This window comes from Camelus dromedarius, chromosome 14 (assembly GCF_036321535.1).
Source record: "Camelus dromedarius isolate mCamDro1 chromosome 14, mCamDro1.pat, whole genome shotgun sequence".
NCBI lineage: Eukaryota > Metazoa > Chordata > Mammalia > Artiodactyla > Camelidae > Camelus > Camelus dromedarius.
In genome coordinates this window covers 33,870,810-33,895,089 of record NC_087449.1, presented here as the reverse complement: position 1 = coordinate 33,895,089, position 24,280 = coordinate 33,870,810, and the positions used below count along the sequence as shown (strand labels likewise).

At 34.9% G+C, this 24,280-nt stretch overlaps 1 protein-coding gene across 6 annotated transcripts in view; it reads left to right on the top strand.

The window, feature by feature from the left end:
- OSBPL9 (oxysterol binding protein like 9) overlaps nt 1–24,280 on the top strand; it is a 123,264-nt gene that overhangs the window by 90,125 nt on the left and 8,859 nt on the right. For 4 of the 6 annotated variants that reach the window (XM_010984741.3, XM_031465118.2, XM_010984743.3 and 1 more), the window contains 7 exons: nt 4,182–4,220; nt 7,866–7,956; nt 9,029–9,133; nt 12,774–12,933; nt 17,862–17,974; nt 18,104–18,222; nt 22,251–22,336. In XM_010984741.3, coding sequence (XP_010983043.1) covers nt 4,182–4,220; nt 7,866–7,956; nt 9,029–9,133; nt 12,774–12,933; nt 17,862–17,974; nt 18,104–18,222; nt 22,251–22,336 — 713 coding nt within the window. The remainder of the gene's footprint in view (nt 1–4,181; nt 4,221–7,865; nt 7,957–9,028; nt 9,134–12,773; nt 12,934–17,861; nt 17,975–18,103; nt 18,223–22,250; nt 22,337–24,280) is intronic. The other 2 variants (XM_010984742.3, XM_010984740.3) reach the window with 1 other exon arrangement.

The following is a 24,280-nucleotide window of genomic DNA, read 5'->3' as shown; positions in this document are numbered from 1 at the left end:
ATTTTGGTGAAATCCAAATTATCAGTCTTCTATTGCTTGTGCCCTTGGTGGCTTTTCTGAGAAATCGTTACTTAATCCTAGATTTTACAGATTTGTTCCTGTGTTTTCTTTCAAGAGTTTTGTAGTTTTAACTGTTACATTTGAATCTGTGATCCACTTTGAGTTAATCTTTGTGGTTTAAAGTATGGATCCAAGTTCATTTTTTTACATGTGTATATCCAGTTGTTCCGGTCTCACTTGTTGAATCTCAACAAACTTGAATTAGAAATTTTCTTTCATCACCCTAGCGTATTTATTTTTTTCATGTAATAAGTAAGTGCGTAGGTCCATAATCAAGAGAGCTCTTACTCCGTTACATTGACTTATTAGAAAGATGGGGATATAGTTCATGTATTTTGTTGGGAAGCATGGTTTTAAAATACTGGAGCCTGTAATTCAGGTCAAAAATCTTCCCAAATTATGTTGTGCTGATGTTGTTGTTTGCTATCATATTTCCAGATCTTAGTCATGCTGCTTTGTTCAAAGGAGAGAATAGCCATTGTGTTAAGGAATTATAACCAAATAAACATATGTTATAATTTAAGTAGGAAGCAGCATTAGACCCTTTCTTTGTTTCATTAACATAATCTATACTGAATTCAGTTCAATCTCTGGTTCAGTAATACTTGAGATTTAGCTTTAGCTGACCCAGATAAAAGGCAACTTACGCTTTACTTACAAAACAGAAACAATAAAAATTTTTAAAAAGAAAGATGATGAGTCGGGTGGGGAATGACTATAAGCCTTTTTACGTAATAGGACAAAATCCCTAAAATTCATGATGGGAATGAATTGATAGTGAGGTACTTTATAGTCTGTGGATTTGTCTAGATTTGACTCTGCCTTAAAAGATAAATCACAACAGTAATAAAAATAATAGACCTTGGCTTAAAATACCCTGTAGATAGCATGTATTTTAGTTGAGAACATTTAGGGGGGGAAATTGTCAGATATTTAAGTTTATTTTTTTCACTCTTAATGAGATATAATTGATAGCACTGTATCACCTTAAGCTGTATAATAATGTGGCTTACTGCATCGTGAAATGATTATCACAGGTTTAGTAAACATCCATCATCTCATATAGATACAGATTTGAAGAAGTATTTTTTTCCTTAAAAAGTCTGAAGATTTTGCTCTCTTAACCACTTTCATATATAATATACAGCAGTGTAAATTTTATGTGTCATGTTGTGCTTTACATCTCTAATACTTCTTTATCTTAAAACTGGATATTTATTTTAAATTAGAATTAGAGGTGGTGGTTTTCTTGGGTAATGTAATGTACTGTGTCTTAATTTATTGCTGTATAACAAACCAGCCTAAACTGAGTGTCCTAAAATAGCAGCAGTCCTTTATTTTGCTCACAAATCTGCAGTTTGGGTAGGCCTCCTGCCTTGTTTCAGTTTCATGCAGTGCCACCTATGGTGGCTTGATTTAGTGGGAGGAGGGCAAAGGATCCACTTTCAAGATGGCTCACTGTCATGCCTGGGAAGTTGGGCTGGAGGCCCAGGTTCTTCTCCATAGAGTTCTCTTTACAGCTGCTTGGTCTTTCTCACAGTGTGGTGGTTGGGTTCCAAGAAAACAAGGTAGAAATTTGTTACACTTCCATGACCTAATTTCAGGAGTCATTATATGGTTACTTCTATGTTTATTGGTAGAGATAACCACAAAGGTTCAAGGGTAGGACCATGAACTCTACCTCTTGTTGGGGCCATTTTTGGAAAATTTAATCTACCATATGTATTTCTTTCCACTTACTACCACTTACATATATATTTCTTTCTAAATAAATCCTTTGGAAAAATCCATTTAATGTTTAGGAATTAGTAGAGGAAAGCCAAAAGTAAATTAAAATATCATCTGAGCAAGAAACTTTAAAAAATTCCTCTTTCTGTATAGTTCTCAGTAATTTATTTTTAACTCTTTGTTAAGAATTACTGAAACTTTGGATATTGTAAATATATATAGTTAATTCAGTTGTGCAAATAGAGGGGGACATCCCAATGTGAATTATGTAGATATCAAAATGCTTTTATTCTCAAGGATATGCACTGTTGGCATTTCACAAGACCACCCCTAGGTATGGTGATTTGCTTGGAGGACCCACGGGGCACAGCATTTAGCTGTACTCATAGCTGTGATTTATTACAGCACGAGAGCCAAAGCAAAATCAGCAAAGGGGAAAGGAACATGGGGCAAAATCAAGAGGAAAGTAGGCCCAGGCTTCCAAGAATCTTCTTCCAGTGGAGTCATACAGGGTGGCTTATTAATTCAACTCCAGCAACAAATTGTGACAACATGTGTCAGATCTATCAGGGAAGCTTATTAGAGACTCAACACCCAAGGTTTTTACTTGGGGCTTGTCATGGAAGCACTCTCTACCTTGTACTTACCAAGAATCCAGAGCTCCAGAAAGAAAGCAAGTGTTGAGCATAAGTCATTTTGCTTGCTTAAACAGGTTAGGCACAGTGAGCCACACTTAACAGTTAGGTGGTAGGAATCCTCCTAAAATCCAAGTTCCTGGACACCAGCCAAAGACCAACTTTGTAAGTAGCTTTTCTAAGGATAGCTATTTCAGGCCTGCTATGTTAATTCTTTAAAAAAAAAAAAATCCTCAGTCTTCAAGTGCTCTTAGTTAACCCTTCAATATATAGATTTCTGAGTAAGCGCAGTAAAGAAAAAGTTATAAATAAATGAGGTATAACTTGGCCATTAACTTTAAAACCAAGACCAAATATTGGTTTCTGTTGAAACTTGAAAACTTCCTGATTGTGTGGAGTTAAAACTTCAAACCATTTTAAGTTAAATATATAGTATGTGTAATACTAATAGATGGATTGTAGTTACAGGAACAAATGTGTGTGGTAACTTTTCACCACCACCTTCCTTGAGTACATCCTTGGAGAGGAGAGGCAAGGCAAAATAGCATATTAATTAAGAGCATGAATTATGGAACAGGACTATATATATTGGAGTCCTGGCTCCCCACCCTCTTTCTGTCTCAATTTTCTCTATCCAATGGGGATAATTATATTACCTACTTTATAGAGTTGTTGGTGGAATACATGAATTAACATACAGGCATACCTAGCTTTGTTGTGCTTTGCAGATAATTGTTTTTTAAAAATAGAAGGTTTGTGGCAACCCTGTGTCAAGCAGGTCTTTGACGCCATTTTTCCAGCAGCATTTGCTTGCTCACTTTGTGTATCTGTCACCTTTTGGTAATTCTCGCAATATTTCAAACTTTTTCATTGTTACTGTATTTGTTATGGCAATCTGTGATCAGTGATTTTTTTTATATTACTGTTACAAGTCACTGAAAGCTCAGCTGGTGGTTAGCATTTTTAAATTAAGGCATGTATATTGTTTTTAAAGACAAGGCTGTTGTACACTTAACAGACTACAGTGTAGTGTAAATATGACTTTTATATGCATTGCATTTATATGCAAAAAAGATTTGTGACTTGCTTTACTGCAATATTTGCTTAATTATGGTGGTCTAGAATCAAACCCACAATATCTCCGAGGTAGGCCTATACGTAAGTTACCTGCCAGGTAGTAAGCGTTGGCCCCTTTATCATCATTCTGTGGATACAGTGATTATGTTTACTGAAACAGAATTCAGACCATTTATTTAGAAAAGTATCAGTGTAATTCTGGGGCTAGCAGCCAGAATATGGGAAATTGTATCTATCATGAGTTTTTAAGAATATGTGATTGTCATACCTGTGAAGTATACAGTAAGAGTTTGGGGGCTGTAAGGAGTTGGCATAATTAACTATAAAGTTAATCCCAGAAATACTCAGGATCTTTAACCTAAATTAATATATCTGCTTTTAATCATTGGTACCAATGTGACTACACAGTTCAATATGATATTTCTACACAAAATTATAATTAAATGCCTCTATAGAAAAATAATTGCCACGCTGTCAGTGTTAATTGTTGTGTTGCCAGTGATAGGATTACATTTGGCTAGGAATGGACAAATGGGATTTTTACATTAGTGGAAGCAGAGTAGTAGTTTTCTAACATTGTTACTTACCCAGTAAAATAAGCTTTCTTACTAAGGAAGAAAGTGCACAAGGCGTTACTTGAATGAAAGAATGAAGTTAATATTTTTAACATTTCTCCTTAAGGACCAGTATAATGCGGAGAAGCACGCAGATGGAATTATAGTAAGTTTAATCTAATCTTTGTGTCCCTTTACTTCTGCAGAGCATTTTAACCAGTCATGTCAGAAGAAGCCTGAATTTCTACTCATTTTTCAACACAAATTCCTCTTTTCACTTAATCACTGCTTTTTGTTGTTGACTCTTGCAATTTGCCTTAAGCTCTTAAAGTTGGCCATCTTGCAGCAATCATTTGGAGGGGAAAGTGTCGATCTTAAAATTTTTCTAAGTGTTGGTTCAGATTGAATCACCTCCTTGCATGTGTTAACTTGAAGGGTTAATCATGGCATAAAAATGCAGCTTTTATGACTAAATAAGGCATAACTCACAGTGCTACATTTCTTGTCAAACTTTTTTCTGATGAGATCAGAGGAGAGTGGCACAATATTGAAATGTATCTTAATCTAATTATATGTTTATAGGTTTCTGTTATTTTCTTATCTTTTATTTTTAGATCATGTGTATTGTGTTAACTGCCATTGCTACTGTGATATATACTGCTTTTTTGTTAGAACAAGTTGTAACGTGAATTCTTTCACTTAACAGCCATTTTCTGTTCTTTCCTCTCCTTGACTTTTAATATTCAACTTCCACTAAAGTGAAAAGAAAATTTTATTGGAAATAAAAGTTAGAGTTTCAAAATTTGCGATTTAAGCTAGCCTAATTTTATGGTCATTGTGTGACTTCTGTTCAAACTGTATTTCTGAAGCAGGAGGCAGCCTCTTTTTTTTTGTTTTGAAGCTTTATAAATGCCAGCTTAGCTTGTCTGAGATCTGGAAACTAAGTTTGTAAGTCTTCAAAACAATCTCATGATTATACTTGAAAGGATGAGCATGTTATCTTTATCTTTGATTTAAAATGAAAAAGAAGTTAAATAACACTATTGTTTACATGTTTCTTAAGAAAGCAGATATAAGAGGAACATTTTAAAAATTTGAATTAAACACATTGGAATTTTTGTTTCTCTTCACAATGTGAGTTCAAAGCTTGAGCCTTGGTGATTTAATATACTTATAAATATAAGTATGTGTAAATATAAGTGGTATAAATACAATATAATGTAATATAATATCTCTTCCTGAGGAAGCAATTAAGATTATAAGCCTTAAAGACTTACATGGAAGAAGACTGTATATGTTGTCTAGCATTTCATGATCCTTAAAGACGCTAAGAAAAATTAATTATGGCAGTTATTTTTATCTCTTTTCCCTCAAAGTTACTTTTTTATTATGTTAAACAACAGTGTATAAAGCATCCAAAAATGTTTGATCATTTGCAATTAAAAACATCTAGAAAGTTTATACTCATAGAAAATCTGAACTTGTAGAAAACAAACATATTTGAATCATTTGATCAGGGACTATAGCATTTTTCCTTAAGAATTTTTATTTTTAAAAAAGAAAGGAAGTGTTCATGGTTTAGGCCATAGCCCAGATTGCTAGCACCCAGCCTTGCCACCTACTAGCTGTGACCTTAGGCAAGTTACTTAACCTTTGAGTCTTCGTTTCCTCATCTATAAAGTAAAGTGACTCATTCTTCCTCAGAAGATTGTTGTTTAAGGTACAGAGTTAGCACATAGTACTCAGTAAGTGTTAGCTATACATACATATATGTATATATAATATATTACATTTTATATTGTATTGCATGAATTTTATTAATGTTATAATAGATTAGGGCTAAGGATTGTCACTTGTTTGCACTTCTCCAGCTCTGCGCATTCTTTTTCAAAGCAAAGTGTAGAATGTTATTTGACATATTTTAGGCTGAAGTTGATTGACCACAAACTGTTAGATAAGTGTAGAACAGTTATATTTTCTATTAACAGGAGCAACAGAAGATATTTGGTACTTGTAATACATATTCAAAAAAGTCTGAAAGTGTTTTCTGGGAATGACAAACCTAATCTTAGTAGAGTTCATCTGCAAAATAGAAGATTACATTCAAAAGGTAGAATTCTAGCCCCTTTGTCCAGAATTATTTTATTTCTCAGTATCTTCAGTAATTTTTCATATATAATAGGTGGGGATAAGGAGATGGGATGTTCTCATTCCTCTGGCTCAAAGTATTGAAGGTGGGATTTTGCCTTTGTAAAACACTTGAGGCCTTTTCAGAAAATCACTATGTAAAAATAAGGAATTTACTTGAAGAGCAGCTCCAGGAGCTCAAACTTGTTGAGACACTTGTTTAGTTATTATGGCCCAGGCTGGTATCTGAAAATAGAATCATAAAGTAATAACCAGAAAGTCCTTAGAGACCATATAATCAGACATTTCTTCATTTTATACACTGGGGAAGTGAGGTCTACAGTGAGTAAGAGACTTGTTGAGCCCTTGGTAGAGCAAGGATTCTAAGGAATTAAAATTCTAAGTCTCTGCTTCTGTGCTTTTCCTAATGCTTCAGAACCTTCCCTACTTCACTCTACTAGATTTTATTTTCAGAACTTATTCTCTGTGTCCTTTATCTTCCAGACTAGAATATTTATGATAGGTAGACTGTTGTAGTGACAAGAATCAGAGTTCTAAGAAGTTCAAATCACTTGATTTAAGAGATCCGATTTAGTGATTTTTATGTATTAATGCAGAGAGTAGATTTAAGGGAAAAAAAATTTAAGTAATAAGAATGCTGTAAAAACTTTCCCATTATCTCAGTTTCTATTGTTAGGTGCTCTTAAATTTTTACAAATACTTTTTGGGGCTCATCAGTAAATTTTTTTTTCTAATTCCGTTTCATTATTTTCTAAGTTCTATCTAACACATATTTGACGTTTAGTTTTCCAAATCAAGGAAAGCTAAATTAGAATTTTTAAAATTAAAATAAAGTAAAACTAAAATTTTATTTCTTGGGTTTTGTCTAGTGTAGTCTCCTAAATAGCAGATTTAAACTGCTTTTTAAAGACCTTGGTTTAAAAATCTCCCCCTCCGCCAAAAAAAAAAAAAAAAAAAAAATCAGTTAAGCTATGGAGTCTTGTGTTTTAAATGTCATCATGCTGGCAAAATAGTTTCTTGGCTTGGAACCAGAAAAAACTAGACTTTTTTTTCCTCTCTAAAATTGTAACTACATGTTTGATTATTTTTTCCCTTCTAAATCCTCAGAAAAAATAAAAGCTGTTTTCCCCACAACGCCCAACTGGAAGATACATCTCTTTGCCTTTAGTGACTGTAAAACTAGGTGCGGGTATAGTGCAGTACTCAGTGGTGGCAGGTGTCAATAATATGGGATATAAAGACTAGTCATGGGTGTAATGTTTATTAATATCAGAGAAGAGAGAGCATTTCTCTGCCTTTGATAGACAGCAGCATTTATGATGAATAAAAATTTGAGAAGCACTGAGTTGAATTGAGAGGTTATTGTTTTGGCTTCCTGAAACTATTTTACAACTCTTTCCAAGTGTTTTCATTTAGTTTACCTTTCTATATGACAGAGATTCATTCATTTTCCCTCCTTACTATGCCTGTTTGTTTGTTTGTTTTAATAAGGAACTCTTAGTAAAGTTATTTTATTCCGTCTTTGCTTTTTCACCATCATGTCTATATAGCTACCTTCAGGACTTTGCTGTCAGAAATGTGGGTATTTCATACATTTGGGAGGGTCAGCACTCTATAGAGGGACATTTAGTTAAAAAATAACTCTACTGTTTCTTTATCTCAGAGTACTATTAATCCTGTAGATGCAATATATCAACCTAGTCCCTTGGAACCTGTGATCAACACAATGCCTTCGCAGACTGTCTTACCTCCAGGTATGGTATAATAATTGGAAAAATGTTTCACAGAGTCATGGATGACAAAAAACTTAATTTTTTAAGGCTGTTGTAGTAACCTTGAAGGGCTCTTTTTCTTTCTTTTTTTTAATAAGTAAAAGTAATCACACACATACATAAAATATAGTCAGAAATGAACTGCAAAAATAGCGTTTCTGGTATTGAGGCTTTTTAAGTATTATTAAATGGCTTTTGGTTTTCAAAGTGAGGTGGAAGACAAACATGGTTCCTTGAATTAGCTGGTAGGGCAGAATCATATGACTCAGGATTCATGGCTACCAAGGGAAACTTAACATACCTTAACATACCTTAATCTACTTGAGAGTGATCCAGGAATGTTCTATTTTGGTGTATTTTTTAATAGTTCTAACTAATATAAATGGTTTGTTCATGGTGGACTTTAAGATAATGAGAAAGGAAATAATTAAATTTGTGATGCCTACTGATAAGGTAGACTAATGATATTTTGAAGAATAGGATAATAAATAGTATTTTTTTTAACTAGCAAAGGAGGGCTTAGATCTGATACCCATTGATTTCATTTTACCTTTTTGTTGCATCCAACATTTCTGTGTTCTCAATGATAATGTAATTAAGTCAGAAATTGTACTGGAAAAAGGAAAATCTTTTTAAAAATACTTGTGAATACGTGAGATCTTTTTATGAATTTTTACTCCTTAGGAGAATGAGCTTAATCTCTCTCATGGGACTAAAGAGGAAGTACTGTGCCCCATTTTAGATTTTGCATGTAGTTTGATACTTTGAAACAGTTTATCATCAGAAGCTTTTGCTGGTTTTACAGAGCAGTTATACTGAGTTATTAGCCTACTTTGAGTAGCCTCTTGATGTCTGCCTTGTATGTTAGTACCAGGTAGCATATCATCATTGAATTTAAAGGGGCTAGGAGTTCAGAAAGGAGTAGTAGCATGGAACTTGACTTAATGGAATAGTCTCAAAAATTACCGATCTTTAGGATTGTGAACCTACACAACTGCAGTTGAAGAATTGTGTTTGGCTTTTTTTCTAACATATTTCACATGTTCAAATCTAGAACCTGCTCAGTTGTGTAAGTCAGAGCAGCGTCCGTCTTCCCTACCAGTCGGACCGGTATTAGCTACCTTGGGACATCATCAGACTCCAACACCAAATAGTACAGGTACAGATTTGTATAATTCCTTTACTTAAATCTCTTAACTCTTCGTTAACATTTAAGATTTGTGTTTGATTACTGGTGGGAAAAAGGTTGAAGAAAAGTTGTATATTTGTGTTGGCAATAACATAGTTTTACCATTACAGTTCCATATATGAACTGGTTAACTTTGTGATTGAACTAGAAGCTTTAGTAATAATCATAATTTAAATGAAATAAAATATTACAGGATTTTGTATATTTGTTTACCTTAAGATTTATTTTGAAGATCTATATTGACTTTAAAAAAATTGTTCAAGTTAGATTTATGTACTTACTGTAAGGGATCAGACAATTCAGAGGTATGAGAATAGAAGCTGTAAGTCCTCTTTATTGTTCTCTGTCATTTGCATACATGTTACATATATACTTATATTGCATATTTTTGTTGTTTTTATTTTAACGTAAATGACGTCATATGATTCTGTGACTTTCTTTTTCCATTTAACCAAAAATATTTAGACAGCTTTCTATGTCCATACAGTTAGGTCTGTGACATTCTTTTTACAGCTGCCTGCGTAACTATTACCTGTTTTTCTGCTGATGGACATACAGGTTGATTCCAGGATTTTCCTGTTATAAGCAGTACTTCAGTGATATCCTCGTGTGGCAACTTTTGGCACATTTGTACTTTTTAAGGATAGGTTTTTCAGTCACATTTTTGCCAATTTTATAGGCAAAAAAAGGATACTTCTTTTTAATTTGCATTTTTTAGTTTGTTTAGACTTACAATATTTTTTTTCTCTAATTCACAGGGATGCTATCAAATATTAATATTAGATTTATTTCTTGTTTTAAAATTAATTAGGTTGATGTTGAGTTACTAGTTGAACCAAACTCAAGGGAGCACTTTGTGCTTTTGTCCCTGTTGTACCTAGAGGCCAAAACCAAGCCAGCCTTGAGGAGGTGGGAGATAAGCCCCTGCAATTGCTCCACAGATTTCTTCTCTGGGCGGGACTTCTCCTGTGTAATAATGAAAAGTTACTCTGTGGTTTTTAGCCCATTTTGAAATTTGAATAAGTAAAGGTACTGATGTCATCACTTTGGTTTTTAATATTTAACAGCCTAAACATATTTCTTCTTAATTTTGAAAGAAAGCAATAGCAGCTCTCATAATTTGAAACTCTTGGGAAAATGCTGATAATCAGCAATTTGAATAGTGACGTTGAAATGTTCGACTGCTGTTTTTTTTGTTGTTGTTATGTAGCTGTCCTTATTGTTTTATTTTTTTAATTTTTAATTTCTAAATTATTTATTTATTTGCATTTTTCGCTTTTTAAAATTGAATTATAATCCATTTACAATGTTGGGTCAATTTCTCGGCTGTCTTTTTTTTCTGTATTTCGTTACACTGTATCACTTTAAAAGCAGTGTCTTTGTTTTCTTTTGTTTTTTAATAAGGGGGAATTGTGTCAGAATTTTGAAACACAGCCAAAATTTGTCTATTTGGAAATATATAAAACTAGTTATTTACAAACTTCGAAAAAGTGAGCACTAGTCTTTATGTACATGAGCTTTAGGATCTTTGATCAGTTATAAATAATAAATAATTTAGGATAAATTATTTCAGAAGAAGGTGTTTCAACAATACAACATTTTAGAGTAGATGGATTTAAAGGAATTTTTAAAAATTAGTGTGTGGTTTATGTCTTGTTTGATTTTTCCTAACCTAATTTCTTCATCTTCACCTTTACTTACCTTTCTCACTAATACAAGAAATAAAGGCACAACTGAGAAAATAAATAATATTGTTTGCTCTCATAGTGAAAATCCAGTTCTTTCGTTTGCAGTTCCCATTCCAGATCACTTTGTTCTTGGACATAGTTTCAGTTTTGTATGGTCACTTGGAGTATTTGAATGTTACTTAATTATTTGTAATTCCTGGTCTTTTTCTTTCTTTTATCCCCCATTTATTTCAATAAGAGAAAATTTATTTCTCATCTTATTGCTGCTGTGGGGGCAGGGGAAGAGAATTTAAAGTCATTTGCTAAGATGAACTATCTTTGGAATTCCCAAAGCATTGCCTAAGCATTGCCTTTTTAGGCAGCAGAATTTTTGTGTTTCGTTTTAAAAATATTTTGGTTGAACATAGGAACAAAGCGTGGCAGGTGGATGTGCTCTCTCTGTACCTATATTGACCCATAGACACAAGAATGGGCTAAAAATCCATGGATGGCTCTGGATTTGTTTTTATGGAGGCTATTGCCATTTCTATTCTACAGCTGTGTTTGGCTTTTAGATCACCAGTAGTGACTTTCTTAATCTCCAGCAGGCATCTGTTTGGCGTTAATTGCCTGAGAGCCCTTAGATACTCAATGAACATTTGTTAAATTAGTCTCAGTACTTCATTGTTCTGTTTTGATACTTTCATTGTTTTTATACTTTTTTATTATTAGACAGTGACCCAGGTGATTATCACAGAGATTTAGAATCAGGTAGACTTCTGCTCTGAATCTGTTAATTTGTATTTCCTTAATTAGACTACTTAGGAATAGAAAGATGTTCCTCCAATCCTTTCCTTTTCCATGACTTCCCATTAGCAGTCCTGTTTTTCTCTGTCCTTGAACCCTGGACACCTGACTTAGATTTAGGTAGAAAAGAGATTAAAAAAAAAAAGAGAGATGAGGAGTTTGGATGATGAGTGTTCAGGGCTTTTGTGTTTGCATGTGACTGTCAAAACATATTGACTAATATGAATGTGATATCCTGAACAATATTTTTTAACATTCATGTTGTTTTTGATATTCTTTCCATGTTGTATTTGTGAATGAAGAGAAACAAACCATATCAGTAAACAAAGAATACTGAAGCCATCAAGTCATCAGCTGCTGCAGCAACCCACAATGGTGCACTCTGAGGGTACTCAGAATAAGAAAGGACAGGATACTGGCCCTAGATAGCTAGGTGCTTGTCAAAGGAATGATTTCAATGAGCCCAAATGTTTGCTCCTTCCCATATGTAGAAAAGCGCTAAATTCTTTAACTTGAGATGTCTGGTTTTCTTTAATTAACAGTAATCTTTTAATGTTTTGACTACCTGGTCTTTGTTGTAAAACTCCTGTATATCCTGGCTCCTCCCCTACCTCTTTGGAGCAGTCCCACAGAGCAATCTGAGAGGCTGTCATCTGAGCTCCAAGGGGTTTGAGTCTTCAGAAATGTCCGCCAAATAAAACGTAACTCTCAACATTTAGGCTGTGCGTTTATTTCAGTCAACATATTCTTGTTGGCTCACTGCTGCATTTCTCAGGTATCTGGATTTACAGTATAAACTAAGAGCTCTGGCTTCCCATTGGTACTGGGGTCTGTTATGGGACTTCCAATACCATAACTCACACACTGTGGTTATAATCAAAAGAACTCCCTTTGTCCTTATAGGTGGGACGTAGCATTTTTTCATCTATTTATAAGGCTGTGCCCCATTCTGTAATGTGATTTGCTTTTTTTTGTTGTTTAGTTTAAATATTGATTTTCTTTACAAGTAGTTTAGGGACTTCCATCAACTTAACTCTTTCTTGATTTTAGAAAGGTCTGCTTTGACCCCATCTCCCTAATTTCTTCCCCTCTATTACCAGCAGTGTCCTCTAATTTAAAACTTTTTAACTTCGTAGGCAGTGGGCACTCACCACCTAGTAGCAGTCTGACTTCTCCAAGCCATGTCAACTTGTCTCCAAACACAGTCCCAGAGTTCTCTTATTCTAGCAGTGAAGATGAATTCTATGATGCTGATGAATTCCATCAAAGTGGCTCATCCCCAAAGCGCTTAATAGAGTAAGTAGATGAACTATGTATTGAAACGACTCTCCTGATTTTTAAAAATGTAATTTGATTTTGAGATAGAGTCCATTGTAAATTATTATTTGGAAAAAGTAAAAAAGATAGCTTATTTTTAATTGGCTTATTGAGTAAAGCTAGTTCTGTGAGAATGTTGGTTTTACTCATAACTTAATTCAAATGGAATAAATTAGTGTCACCTACAGTAACATACCATATTGATCATTGAACTCTGGGCCTTATTTCTATAGTACCAACATTAGGAGAGTGAGTAAGCTAGGAAGTATTATACATGTAAGAAGGGGTTGTTGTTACTTGTTTTTGTATTAGAGGTACTCAGCGCCTGTAAGCCAGGCACTATACTAGGTGGAGGAATGATAAAGAGATGAAAAAGAGCCATTCTTTGCCCTCAGGGAACATAACATACAGGCTGTGGCGGGGGGTTGGCAGGGGACAGACATTTATAATCCAAGACATTTATAAGAATAAGCACAAAAAGAATGGGAGCATTTTGAAATCCTGAGAAGTGGGGAAGGATTCAGAGAGGAGGGAGGGAATGTAATCCTAAGGTAAGATGTGGATGAGTAGAGAGAAATGACATGGGGGTGAGAAGAGGAGAGGGAAATGGAAATGTTTTTGTCATAGAGATGGAACCCCGTTTAGAAAGGCCTGAAGGCGGGGGAGCTGTAAGTTATTGAGCTTGGCTGAGTCTGGCAGAAGTTGTGGGGAGTGGTTAAGAAAAAGATTCCAAAGATGTTGACAAGGCCCAGGTGAAGAAAGAATCCTTTAGCCTTTTATGAATTTTGAACATTTTCTCACAAGTGATGGCAGCTGCTGGTCAGGTCTGCATTTTAGGAAAATAGATATGCCTAAATTATATAAAATTGAATGCAGTTGGAGCTGCATTGTATGTCGGGAGACCAGCCAAAACTGGGTAGAAAATTGAGAAATGTTACAAAATCCTAGCCTGAGCTAAAGTAATAGCATAGGAATGGAGGGAAGCACATGGGCTCCAGAGGTACTAAGCAGGCAGATTTGGGCAGATATTGGTGATGATTTTTCTCTCAATAGGAAATTTTTTACCTATTTTATCAAAGCTAGCTAAGCTATTGTACAGAAAAGGCCTTTACATGTAAAGTCAGTGATGTGATAGCCAATAAGCAAAACACTTCTTAGCCTCACTGGTATATAGTTTGCTATGGTTAGACTTTGGATTCTGGAATCTTAGAAAGAACAGATTCTAATCTGTTTTGCTTTAAAGGTATGTGATCTTGTTCAAATTATTTAACCTAAGTATTCTCAGTTTCCTTGTTTGTAAAATGAGGATAATAATAGTTTCAACTTCAAGGGGTCATTATGGATGTTTAAATGAGATTAATAAGGCAGTCAAGTGCTTACTGTGGTATCTGGCACATATAAGTGCAATAAACAATAGCTGTTATAGGAAGCAAACTATTTGCTTTAGTGTTCTTGTATTTGTTGTAGATGTAGCTGGCTTAGTATTTGTTGGGTTTTGTTTTGTTTTGCAGCTCTCCTGCCATCTCAGGAGTCGGTGCTATTGTTATAGCTTGGAAAGACAGTACAAATTAGGGAAATGATCATATATGAATTTGCAGGCTCAATACCATCAGTCTTACGTAACACCTTGAACCTTGGTTTCTTTTAGTAAGAAATTTTTTGTAGGACGCCAGTTCTCATGAGGGCACAAGAACTGGGAAATACAGTATCATATATGCACCATAACTATTCAAAATCTCAAAATTTATAAGGACTATATTGGTTCCAAAAGTTTTGATTTGTTAGGATCAAATTCAGCATTTGAATATGGAAAAAGTGAAATATATGTTATCTTGGTGAACACATACTGTCAAGACATGAGACTTAAGTAAGAGAGGTTTAAACCCACAATTCAAGAAGGCTAGTTTAGTAGAAAGGGTTTGGTTTAGCATGTTGGTTCCTTTTTTGTTTGTATGTAGGGAAATAAACTAAGAGACCATTATTAGCAGTTTGCCAACAGAAACTTTAATTTTGAAAAATGTTTTTTATGATAGTGGGGTTAAAAACAAATAGGCATTTGGAAGAAAATTCCAAAGTAAAGGTTATTGATTTTTTTGAAGTGTTCAATCATTGTTTTCTTTAAACAGAATAAAGGACAGTCTCCTACATTGACTGTTAGCTGTTATTCAAAACAAAGTACAATTGAGTATCAAAATGGATCATCTATCCTCTAGAAGCATATAACTTTACTCAGTAAAAGCTTGATAACATGTGGTTAGCCTCCTTTTAACATCACTGATAGTCAGTCTCTGGCCCCAGGTTCAGGGATTCTCCTGAAATTTTTCTGAAATAGATAAATTTTAAATGCTTGCCTATTGTACCAGTAATAGATAGGCTTATCTACAAAGTTACCTGCAGGCTCAGGTTTTTCTCTTTTCTCCATATAAGCTTCCTTCTCTGTGCACTCCCAGTACCCATCCCATAACAAATACACAGTTTATGAACCTCCTATTTGAAAGGATCCAGAGTTAAGTCCAACTAACCCACTCAGCATTCCTTTTCTCCCTCAATTTTATGCTCTCCTTATATGCCCTAATCTAGATGCCCAGACTGGTAGGGACTAGACATTTTATTTGGCCAGCACAGTGTCTGTTGACTTTTTTTTTTTTTTTAAATGAATCTTTAAATTTCTTCAAATTGAGTGTGCTGGCTCCGGGCCCATGTTCGTAACCTGGCCTTGTTTGTGTTCTCTACCAGGCCTCTGTGGGCACTGAGCTTGTGTGCCACCTGCTGGTCATCGGCTGCTACCACTTGTTTTCTAACTCCGGTCAAGTTTCTGTCTACTGCTTCTCTCTCCCTCTGTGTGAAGGAAGAGAGCTTGAAAGCTTAAGTCCATTCACTGTTTTAAAGACCTGTAGTGATGATGGTTTCTGTCACTTCTGAACTAGGTTATCGATCAGTATAGTTTTACACATTTGTAAGCTAGATGAAAGTACATGTTGGAAAGAACTTGTGCTTTGGAGCCAGACATGTATTTGAAATGGCTCCACTACTTTACCAGCTGTGTGACTTCTGGCCAGTCATTGAACCTCTGAGCCTCTGTGTTTGATAAGAATAATCATGTCTACCTTTTAGGGTTTGATTGTCATAGAGACATGCTGGGTACTCAGTAAGATTTTGGATTCTGTTTGTATAATTAAATTCAGAGCCTTATATTTTTTGGTTTAGTTTATTTATGATCTTATGATTATTCTGTACAGGTCAACCCACTGCAGGTAAACCTTCCCTGTATACATATTCTTTTTGTCAGTGCTGCTGTTTTATAACTATAATCTTTAAATCCTTTGTCCTGAATGAAATAAATTATGAAATGGATAAATGAGAATTTATCCCTTTTTCTTCCATTTTGAACTTTATTGAGCATTTCACTTGGCATGGTTTCTAACCTGAGTAAGGAGGAAGAGCACAGCATAAATCAGTCTGACCTTCAGAATCACATCTTAAAAGATACATGTTTTTAACAATTTGAGGTTTTAAGATCAATTGATTTTTTTAAAAATTGATTCTGTCTTGATATATCAAAGAGCCACAAAACTTTTTGAAGATAATTTTTATGCAGCTCTTTTATTTAATTTGACTTCTCACCTAGGTCTTTCACTCATATTTTCCATTGGCTCTCAAAACTGATGAGGTAGACATTAGTTACAGTACCTTGTGATGTATACTATTGAATTATCCAAGAAGCAATATTTAGTTACCTAAGGATTTTTGAAAAATAGATCAGAAGAAGGTAAGTAACCAGGACAAACTGTTTTCAAATTAGAATGCTTATGTTCTAATACTCTAACGTCTACTGGTCTAATATAGGCAGAACACAGGATTTTTAGGGTAGCGATACTATAGTGGTGGATACTTAGCATTAAACATTGTCAAAATCCATGGAATGTACAACACCAAGAGTGAACCCTCCTGTAAACTATGGACTTTGAGTGATAATGACATGTCAGTGTAGTTTCATCAGTTGTTACAAATGTGCCAGCCACTCTGGTGCAGGATGTTGATAGTGGGGAGGTTGTGCATATGGGAATTCTGGACTTTCTGCTCAGTTTTGCTCTGAACCTAAAACTGCTCTTAAAAAACCAAGTTTATTATTAAATAAGAAATCAAAAGAAGGTAAGTAATCAGCACAAACTATGTTTAAACTAGAATACATAATGTGTTTTCCACCTATAAATTTGTAATAAAAGACTTTTATTTGTGTACCATTTTATAAATAATGTCTACAGTGCAAGAAATTCGGTTTCTATTTTTACCCTTAATCAGTAGACTGTATGCCTTTAATTATTCTTTTATTAATGTATAAATACTAATCCCGGGTAAATTATGATCACAGGTATAATAATATAATAGAAGAAGCTTTCTTTAATTGACTTATAAAAAGTAATATACTTTTTTATTTTTTATTTTCAGATACAGTTTTTTAATGACTGGGAAGGGTGTTAATAATACAAATGTGGGCTTTTATCAAAAGATCTCAAAACTATAGACAAGACATCTTTCTGAGACTAAGTAATAGAGTTGCCATTTTTGAGGTTCTGGAAGTTGTTGCCAAAAATTGTGGCATACCTACATTTATGCAAAGTAACAAAGTTGAAAAATGAACTCTAGTTTTAAACCTAGATGCAGAGGCAAAATCTTACTGATTTTGATGGCCTTTAAGTATGACTTGGTTGAGCACACACATGCATGAGACTGACACGGAGAGAGTTGGAAAGTGTCTGTCTGTATGTAACTAGCTAACTAAATAGTCTGTTTCTGTCAGCTGCATGTATTGGTTTTAAGTAGCTTTATAGGTTAACATCTTACCTATGATTTTAAATTGCTTTCTTAAAAGGCTTAAGAAGGTGATTAATGGTTTTTTTTTTCAGTTCCTCTGGATCTGCCTCAGTCTTGACACACAGCAGCTCAGGAAATAGTCTAAAGCGCCCAGATACCACAGAATCACTTAATTCTTCCATGTCCAATGGGACAAGTGATGCTGGTAAGTAGCATTTGAGAATTTAACTTTTCTTTTTCTTAAAAACATTTGTTTAAACAAAAATTATAATACTGGTAGCAGTGTAGATAGGCTCGATTTAACAGGAGCCTAAGATGATCTGTTTTATTTCAGACCTTTTCGATTCACACGACGATAGAGATGATGACGGGGAGGCGGGGTCGGTGGAGGAGCACAAGAGCGTTATCATGCATCTGTTGTCACAGGTTAGGCTTGGAATGGATCTTACTAAGGTGAGAATCAAGTTTGGTGTTTGCTGTTAGTCTTAGTGTATGTATGTGTAGATACGTGTATAGATCTGTAGTGATAGTGTGGTGAGTGTGTCTCCACGTGTAGTATAATGACATAACTTCTGTTTATACTTTCGTTGTAATTTAATATACATATGGATGAGTAAATGAAAATTTTGATAAACGGATGAAATAAGTAAAACTAGAGTATAGAGTAAATAATTTCATAGAGATAGTATATATGGATTGTATGGATTAAGATTTGGATTTTATTGGTGGCAAGCAAAGAATAGTATTGGGCTTGGTTAGTAGTTTGGGCAAAACCTAAAGTAGTGTTGTGTGCACAGAATTAAAATGAGCAGTGTTCTGATCTTGGGGTTTGAAGGACCTGTGTTTACATCCTGCTTCTGCTGTTACCAAACTGTGCGACCTGGGGCAAGTGCCTTTCTCCATGATCTTTGGGATTCTCATGCAAAATGAACATATAGTGACCTACTTTACAGGGCTGTTTTAAGGACTGGAACATGTAGTGAGTGGAAAATTGTTTGACACACATTGAGCCATATAATTATTGTGGTTCTGAATTTGAATTTGAATTTAAACTTAGTGCTGTAAACAAAATGCCTGACTGATATGGCAGACTGGTGTATGGATGCCTGTGTCTATCCCTGCCGCTGTGCTACAAGCCTCATCCTTTCACCTAATTCTCACCACAGCACTGTGGAGGAGGTCCTATTGTTAACTCCATTTTATAGATGAGGAAACTAAAACTCATAGAGGCCAAGTCACTTGACTAAGTCCTGTTGAGTGGCAGAACTGAGATTCTAATCTGGTCTGATTTCGAAATTCATGAAACAATCCATAATACTTTCTACTAAGTGTCTATAATAAAACTTTTTACCCAGAATCTAAATGAGAATAGAAACACAAAGATAGCATTAATTTGTGGAACAAACATACTTCTGTGAGTGTTCTAGGTAAGAGAATATTTGCAGGAGCTTGTCCCAGAATTTTTTCAGTGATCGTTAGGTTGATTGCATAATTGCTGGAGCAGAATTGTCACTTCATATCTGAGAGGTATAGCTTCATTTTAGATGTTAACATTTATAATGTATTACTTTTCTACATCTAACACCTTGGTTGCTTTTGGTCTCCAATAATGGAAGACCCACTTAATGTTTATCTTGAGCAACACTAGGTTTATTATCTCATATAATGAGAGGTCCAGAAGTAGAGTAGTTGCAGGATTGATTAATTTGCTGGGTCAACAATGTGAGAAGGGACCTAGATTCCACCATCTCTCTTCTCTACTATCCCTAGCATGCTGACATTCACACTCAGACTTGTCTCCTCATTGCTGCAAAATGATGACACACTTCCTGTCATCACATCCTTATACAAATGTATCAGGAGGCAAAAAAATAATTTCTTCTCATGAATTTTTGTTGTTGTTGTTGTGGGGAGAACACTTTTTTCCAGAAGTGGCCCATCAGACTTCCAGTTGAATCTCATTGGCCAGAGCTAGGCCTGTGTGCATGCCTAAGCCAGTCACTGGCAAAGGAGGTTAAATGATTGCTTTAGATTAACTCACATTCACCCCTTGAGATCTGGGAGGGCCCTGTGACTCTCATGGCAACCTGTAGCCGGAACATGAACCAAATCAGAGTTCTGTTACTAGAGGTGCGCACAGGCAGCCAAAGTGTGTGCCACAGTCAGGGGTGTGATGTCTTGCATCACGTAATTTCCTCAGCCAGATAGTCCACATTTTGGTTCATAGTTACTAAAAGTTTGTTAATTTTTGCCAGATTAGCTATTTTAGAAATCTTTATTGGCACAAATGGCTGTGATTGCCAGCAGATTCTGAAATCTTGATTTCCTTGTGCATTCCAAAGTATTGTTAAAATAATACCTTAAATTTGTATTTTATTTTCCTATTTATAAAAATATTTTCTCACTTCAAATGTTTTCTAAGAAGAGTTATTTTCCAAATACATGGTAACATTTGGAAATACTCTAAAGTCGTATCCCATTTACCTCACTTGGTCTTTGAAACAACTCAAAGATTTAAACATGGCGTATAATTATCCTCCTTTTACAGAAACTTTGAGAGATTCAATTGATTTTCCAGGGCCTCCTCACACCTAAGAAGTGGCAAAATAAGTATTTGAACATAGGTTGAAGACAACGTAACCCAGCTTACTTTCATAACTGTTCTAGCAGCTTGATGTAATGGCATCTATCAGTATAGTGCTGAAATCTTTGAAGATCTGTTGAATGAGTGTTCTCAAAATTTTTGAGTAGGGAGAAAAAAAATGTTGATTACACATCAAATCAAATTTTTATGATTTTTGGCTATTTTTTGAATTGCCTTTTCAGTTCTTTTCACCATTCTTCTAATGACTGTAGTAAACTTGTTGATTTGCAAGAGCAGTTTATATATTAGAAATATTTATCCCTGTCTTTGTTCTTCAGCAGTCTTACTTAGTGATTTATAATTTCTGTGTTCTCCCAAGAGTGGCAGGAAATTGCACCAAGCTTACCTGCCAGTCTAAGCATATTTATATTGTGAACATACATGTTCAGTGGAAGGAAAACGTTTACTTAAAATTGAAACTCAGGAGTCTAATAACAAACATTCTAAATGTTAGAGCCATAATGTTTCTTTCCAGGCTTGTGTTCTATCATTCCTCTTTATATACAGCAATACTAATCAGTCCCTCTCAATACTCATTTCCTGTCACCATGTGTCTCCCTCTCCCCCATCCCCAATCTCCAAGTCTTGTTCTTCTGTTTTCCCCACTATTATAGCCTTACTCTCTCTAAGGCTTTTCTCTAGTGCCACCTCAATAAGTTGTTTTGCAGAGCTGCCCTCAGTCTGATTCCCCAAACAGAACATGATCTTTCCCTGTCCTGAACTTCCAGGGTACTTTGAGAATCTCTTGTATGGTATTTATCACATTCCACCTGAAATTTAAATGCCGGTATTATTCTCTCATACTTAACCTTTGCTGCCTCTGTAGCATTTACTGCAGGATCTTGAATATAGCACATATGCAGTAATTACTACATTCAAGGCGTTTGTTTATTATGATGCTGTACTTCCATAATGAATAATGTCTAGTCTGATAACATTTCAGGAACTCTTCTTCCATTCACTAAAGAAATTCTTCCCTTTTTTATTGGTTAATCCTACTCTTTCTTATTCTTTTCCCCCATATTCCAGTTTCCTCTTTACTTTCTCGAGAAACTCTGCCACATTCCCAGCCCCTTAGCATTTTTCTTCATAGGCTCAGCCCCATGATAGAGTTGTTGAATCCCAGCTTTATTTTCTTCCTTTTGTTTATTTCTTCAGTTACCTTTAAAATAATGTCCTTACTTTGTAATAATAGCTGAGATGCAAGTGCAAATAAGTGTGGTCCTTGCATTCTAGGAGCTCATTGTTTATTTGAGGATACAGAGCCATAAGCAGATGAATTTCCTCATATACCTGATCATGAAAGGGAATCAGCTGTAGAGAGAAAAGAATGCAGGCCCCCCTCCCCCGAGTCAGACAGATCCAGTTTTGAATTCCACTTGATAACAGAGCAGTGAGAAAATTTCTCACCCTCTTTGAGCTTCGTTTTTCTCCACTGTGAAATAAGGATGATAATTTCTTAACAGGATTGTTGTACAGTTTAATAAGATAATGTGTATGTGCTGCTCAGAGGTCATAGGCATCAAAAGGTTGCTATTGACTAGTTGTTACTGTTACACTGATTCAGGGAGCTGAAGGTAAGTTGCACAGAGGAAGTGATATTTGAACATTTAAAAAATCTCTTTTCTGTTTTCATCTTCTGGGCAGGTGAATGGGCATTTCTGAATCAGAACAGTTTGGGAAGTAGATAATCAGAAGTATGTCTGGGCAGTACTTGGTGGGCATTACTGTGATTGGAATGCATTTTTTGTTTTCATTTTTTTTTTAAAGCAGTTCAGCAATCTGTTTATATGTAGTAGAATTTGATCCTCAAGGGTCAAATATGTGTGTCTTTCAGGTAGTTCTTCCAACATTTATTCTTGAAAGAAGATCCCTTTTAGAAATGTATGCAGACTTTTTTGCACATCCGGACCTGTTTGTAAGGTATTTGACTTAATACAGTAGTTTCTGACTTTTTAAGGTATTACTCAATAGCTTTCTGCCTTTGTAGGATAGATGGATTCCTTTTTGCCTTTCAGACATTTCTGGGGAAGAGCAGCATTGAATATTTTGTTTGTATTAGATTCTTGTTTGCTTAGATTACTTGGTGGTGGTGTTGTTAGGCAACCATGTTAAACATTCTGCAAAATCTTGAGAGTCCATTAATAAGATAGCCAGTATTTACAGAGCCAAGGCTATGAGCTTATTTGGTCCAGGGATTGGTACTCACTGTTAAATCATTTATACTATATCCTGATGAAGTTATCTGAGTTCAGCAAACCTTTCAAAGCACCTGCTGTTTGTCAGGAACTATGTTATGAGCTGGAAAGGGAAAGAGTCATAGTGTCTGTGCTTGATCATACAGTCTAGAGTCTAGATTATAGACTGATACATAAATTTTAAATACAAAGCTTGCAATATTAGATGTATGTACAAAGGGCAGAAGTAATGTAAAATTGAGATTGATTTACAAAGAAGTGAGTGAGTTCACATTGCTTTTCAGTGGTAGCAGGAAAATTTTCTTTGTAACAGGGTGTTCTGATCCATCTTCTCTAATCACACCTTGGCCTTGGACTTTGGTTTACTGAAGCCAGATGCAAATTACTGAGGTTTCACGTGGGTGGGCACATTGGCTGATACTAATACTTATCTTCTTGATTTAAGAGAAAGATTTAAGAGACTCAATTCCCAAAGAACAGAAATTCAAATGAATATAAATAAATAAAGACACTGTTTAAATTAATACAAAATTAAACAAATAAAATGTACACATTAATTGGTCACATGTGTAAATAAAGATGGAAAGTGCCAGTTATTCATTAGATATAGACTTGAGATTTAAGAATAGTTTGTATTTATGAGAGTTTAAACTTTGAGGTCCCTGGAAGAACCACTAAAAAGAAAAATACAAAAATACAGCTAAAAAAATCCATAGATAAGATTAAATGGAATTCTAAAAATACTCAACTAATTCCCAAAAAAGGAGGAATGGAGGTATAATAGAACAAAGAACAAAGGGGACAAATAGAAAACAAATACCAAGATGGTAGAGTTAAACCCAGCTATGCCAATAATTACACTAAATGTAAATAGCATACACACTCCATTTAAGAGAACCGTGATTGTCAGACAGGATAAAAAAGCAAGATTCGTCTAATTAAATAATTAACTATGAAGACATTGATTGGGTAAAAGTAAAAGGGTGGGCAAAGACATACCATGCAGAGCACTAAGCATAACAAAGCTGTGCTAGTGTCAGACAATGGATACATTTTAAGACAAGAATTATTACCAGAGACAAATAGGGATATTTCATGTAAGAGTCAATTTATTAAGAATAAATAATAATCCTAAATACATGAAACAGCTTCAGACTGTATGCAGCATAAAATGACTAAAGAGAGAAAGAGACAAATACACAATCAAGGTTGAAAATTCGTCCTTCAGGAATTGATTGAACAGCACACACACCCCTACCACTACACCCCAAAATCACTGAGGCTATTCAGTTGACCTTTCTAAAACACTACCAAACAATTTGTGTAATACACAGCCTTTTAAGTGCACATGGAACATATACTAGGAGGACTTAATTTAAAATAATTGGAACCATACAGAGTATATTCACTGATGAAAGAATTAAATTAGAAATCAATAACAGATACATCCAGAAAAATCTTCAGCTATTTAGTGATTAAACAGTGTACTTATAAATATGAAGTTCTGGAAGAAGGAAAACTAATGGAACTAGAAACCAGGAACAATGTTTACCGCAGGGTAGGGAGTGAGGATTGTTTAGGAAGGAGGATAGGGAAACTTGCAGGTAATGGAAGTGCTCTGTGTCTTGATTGCACGGTGATTAATTTAATGGATATATACATTTTTCAG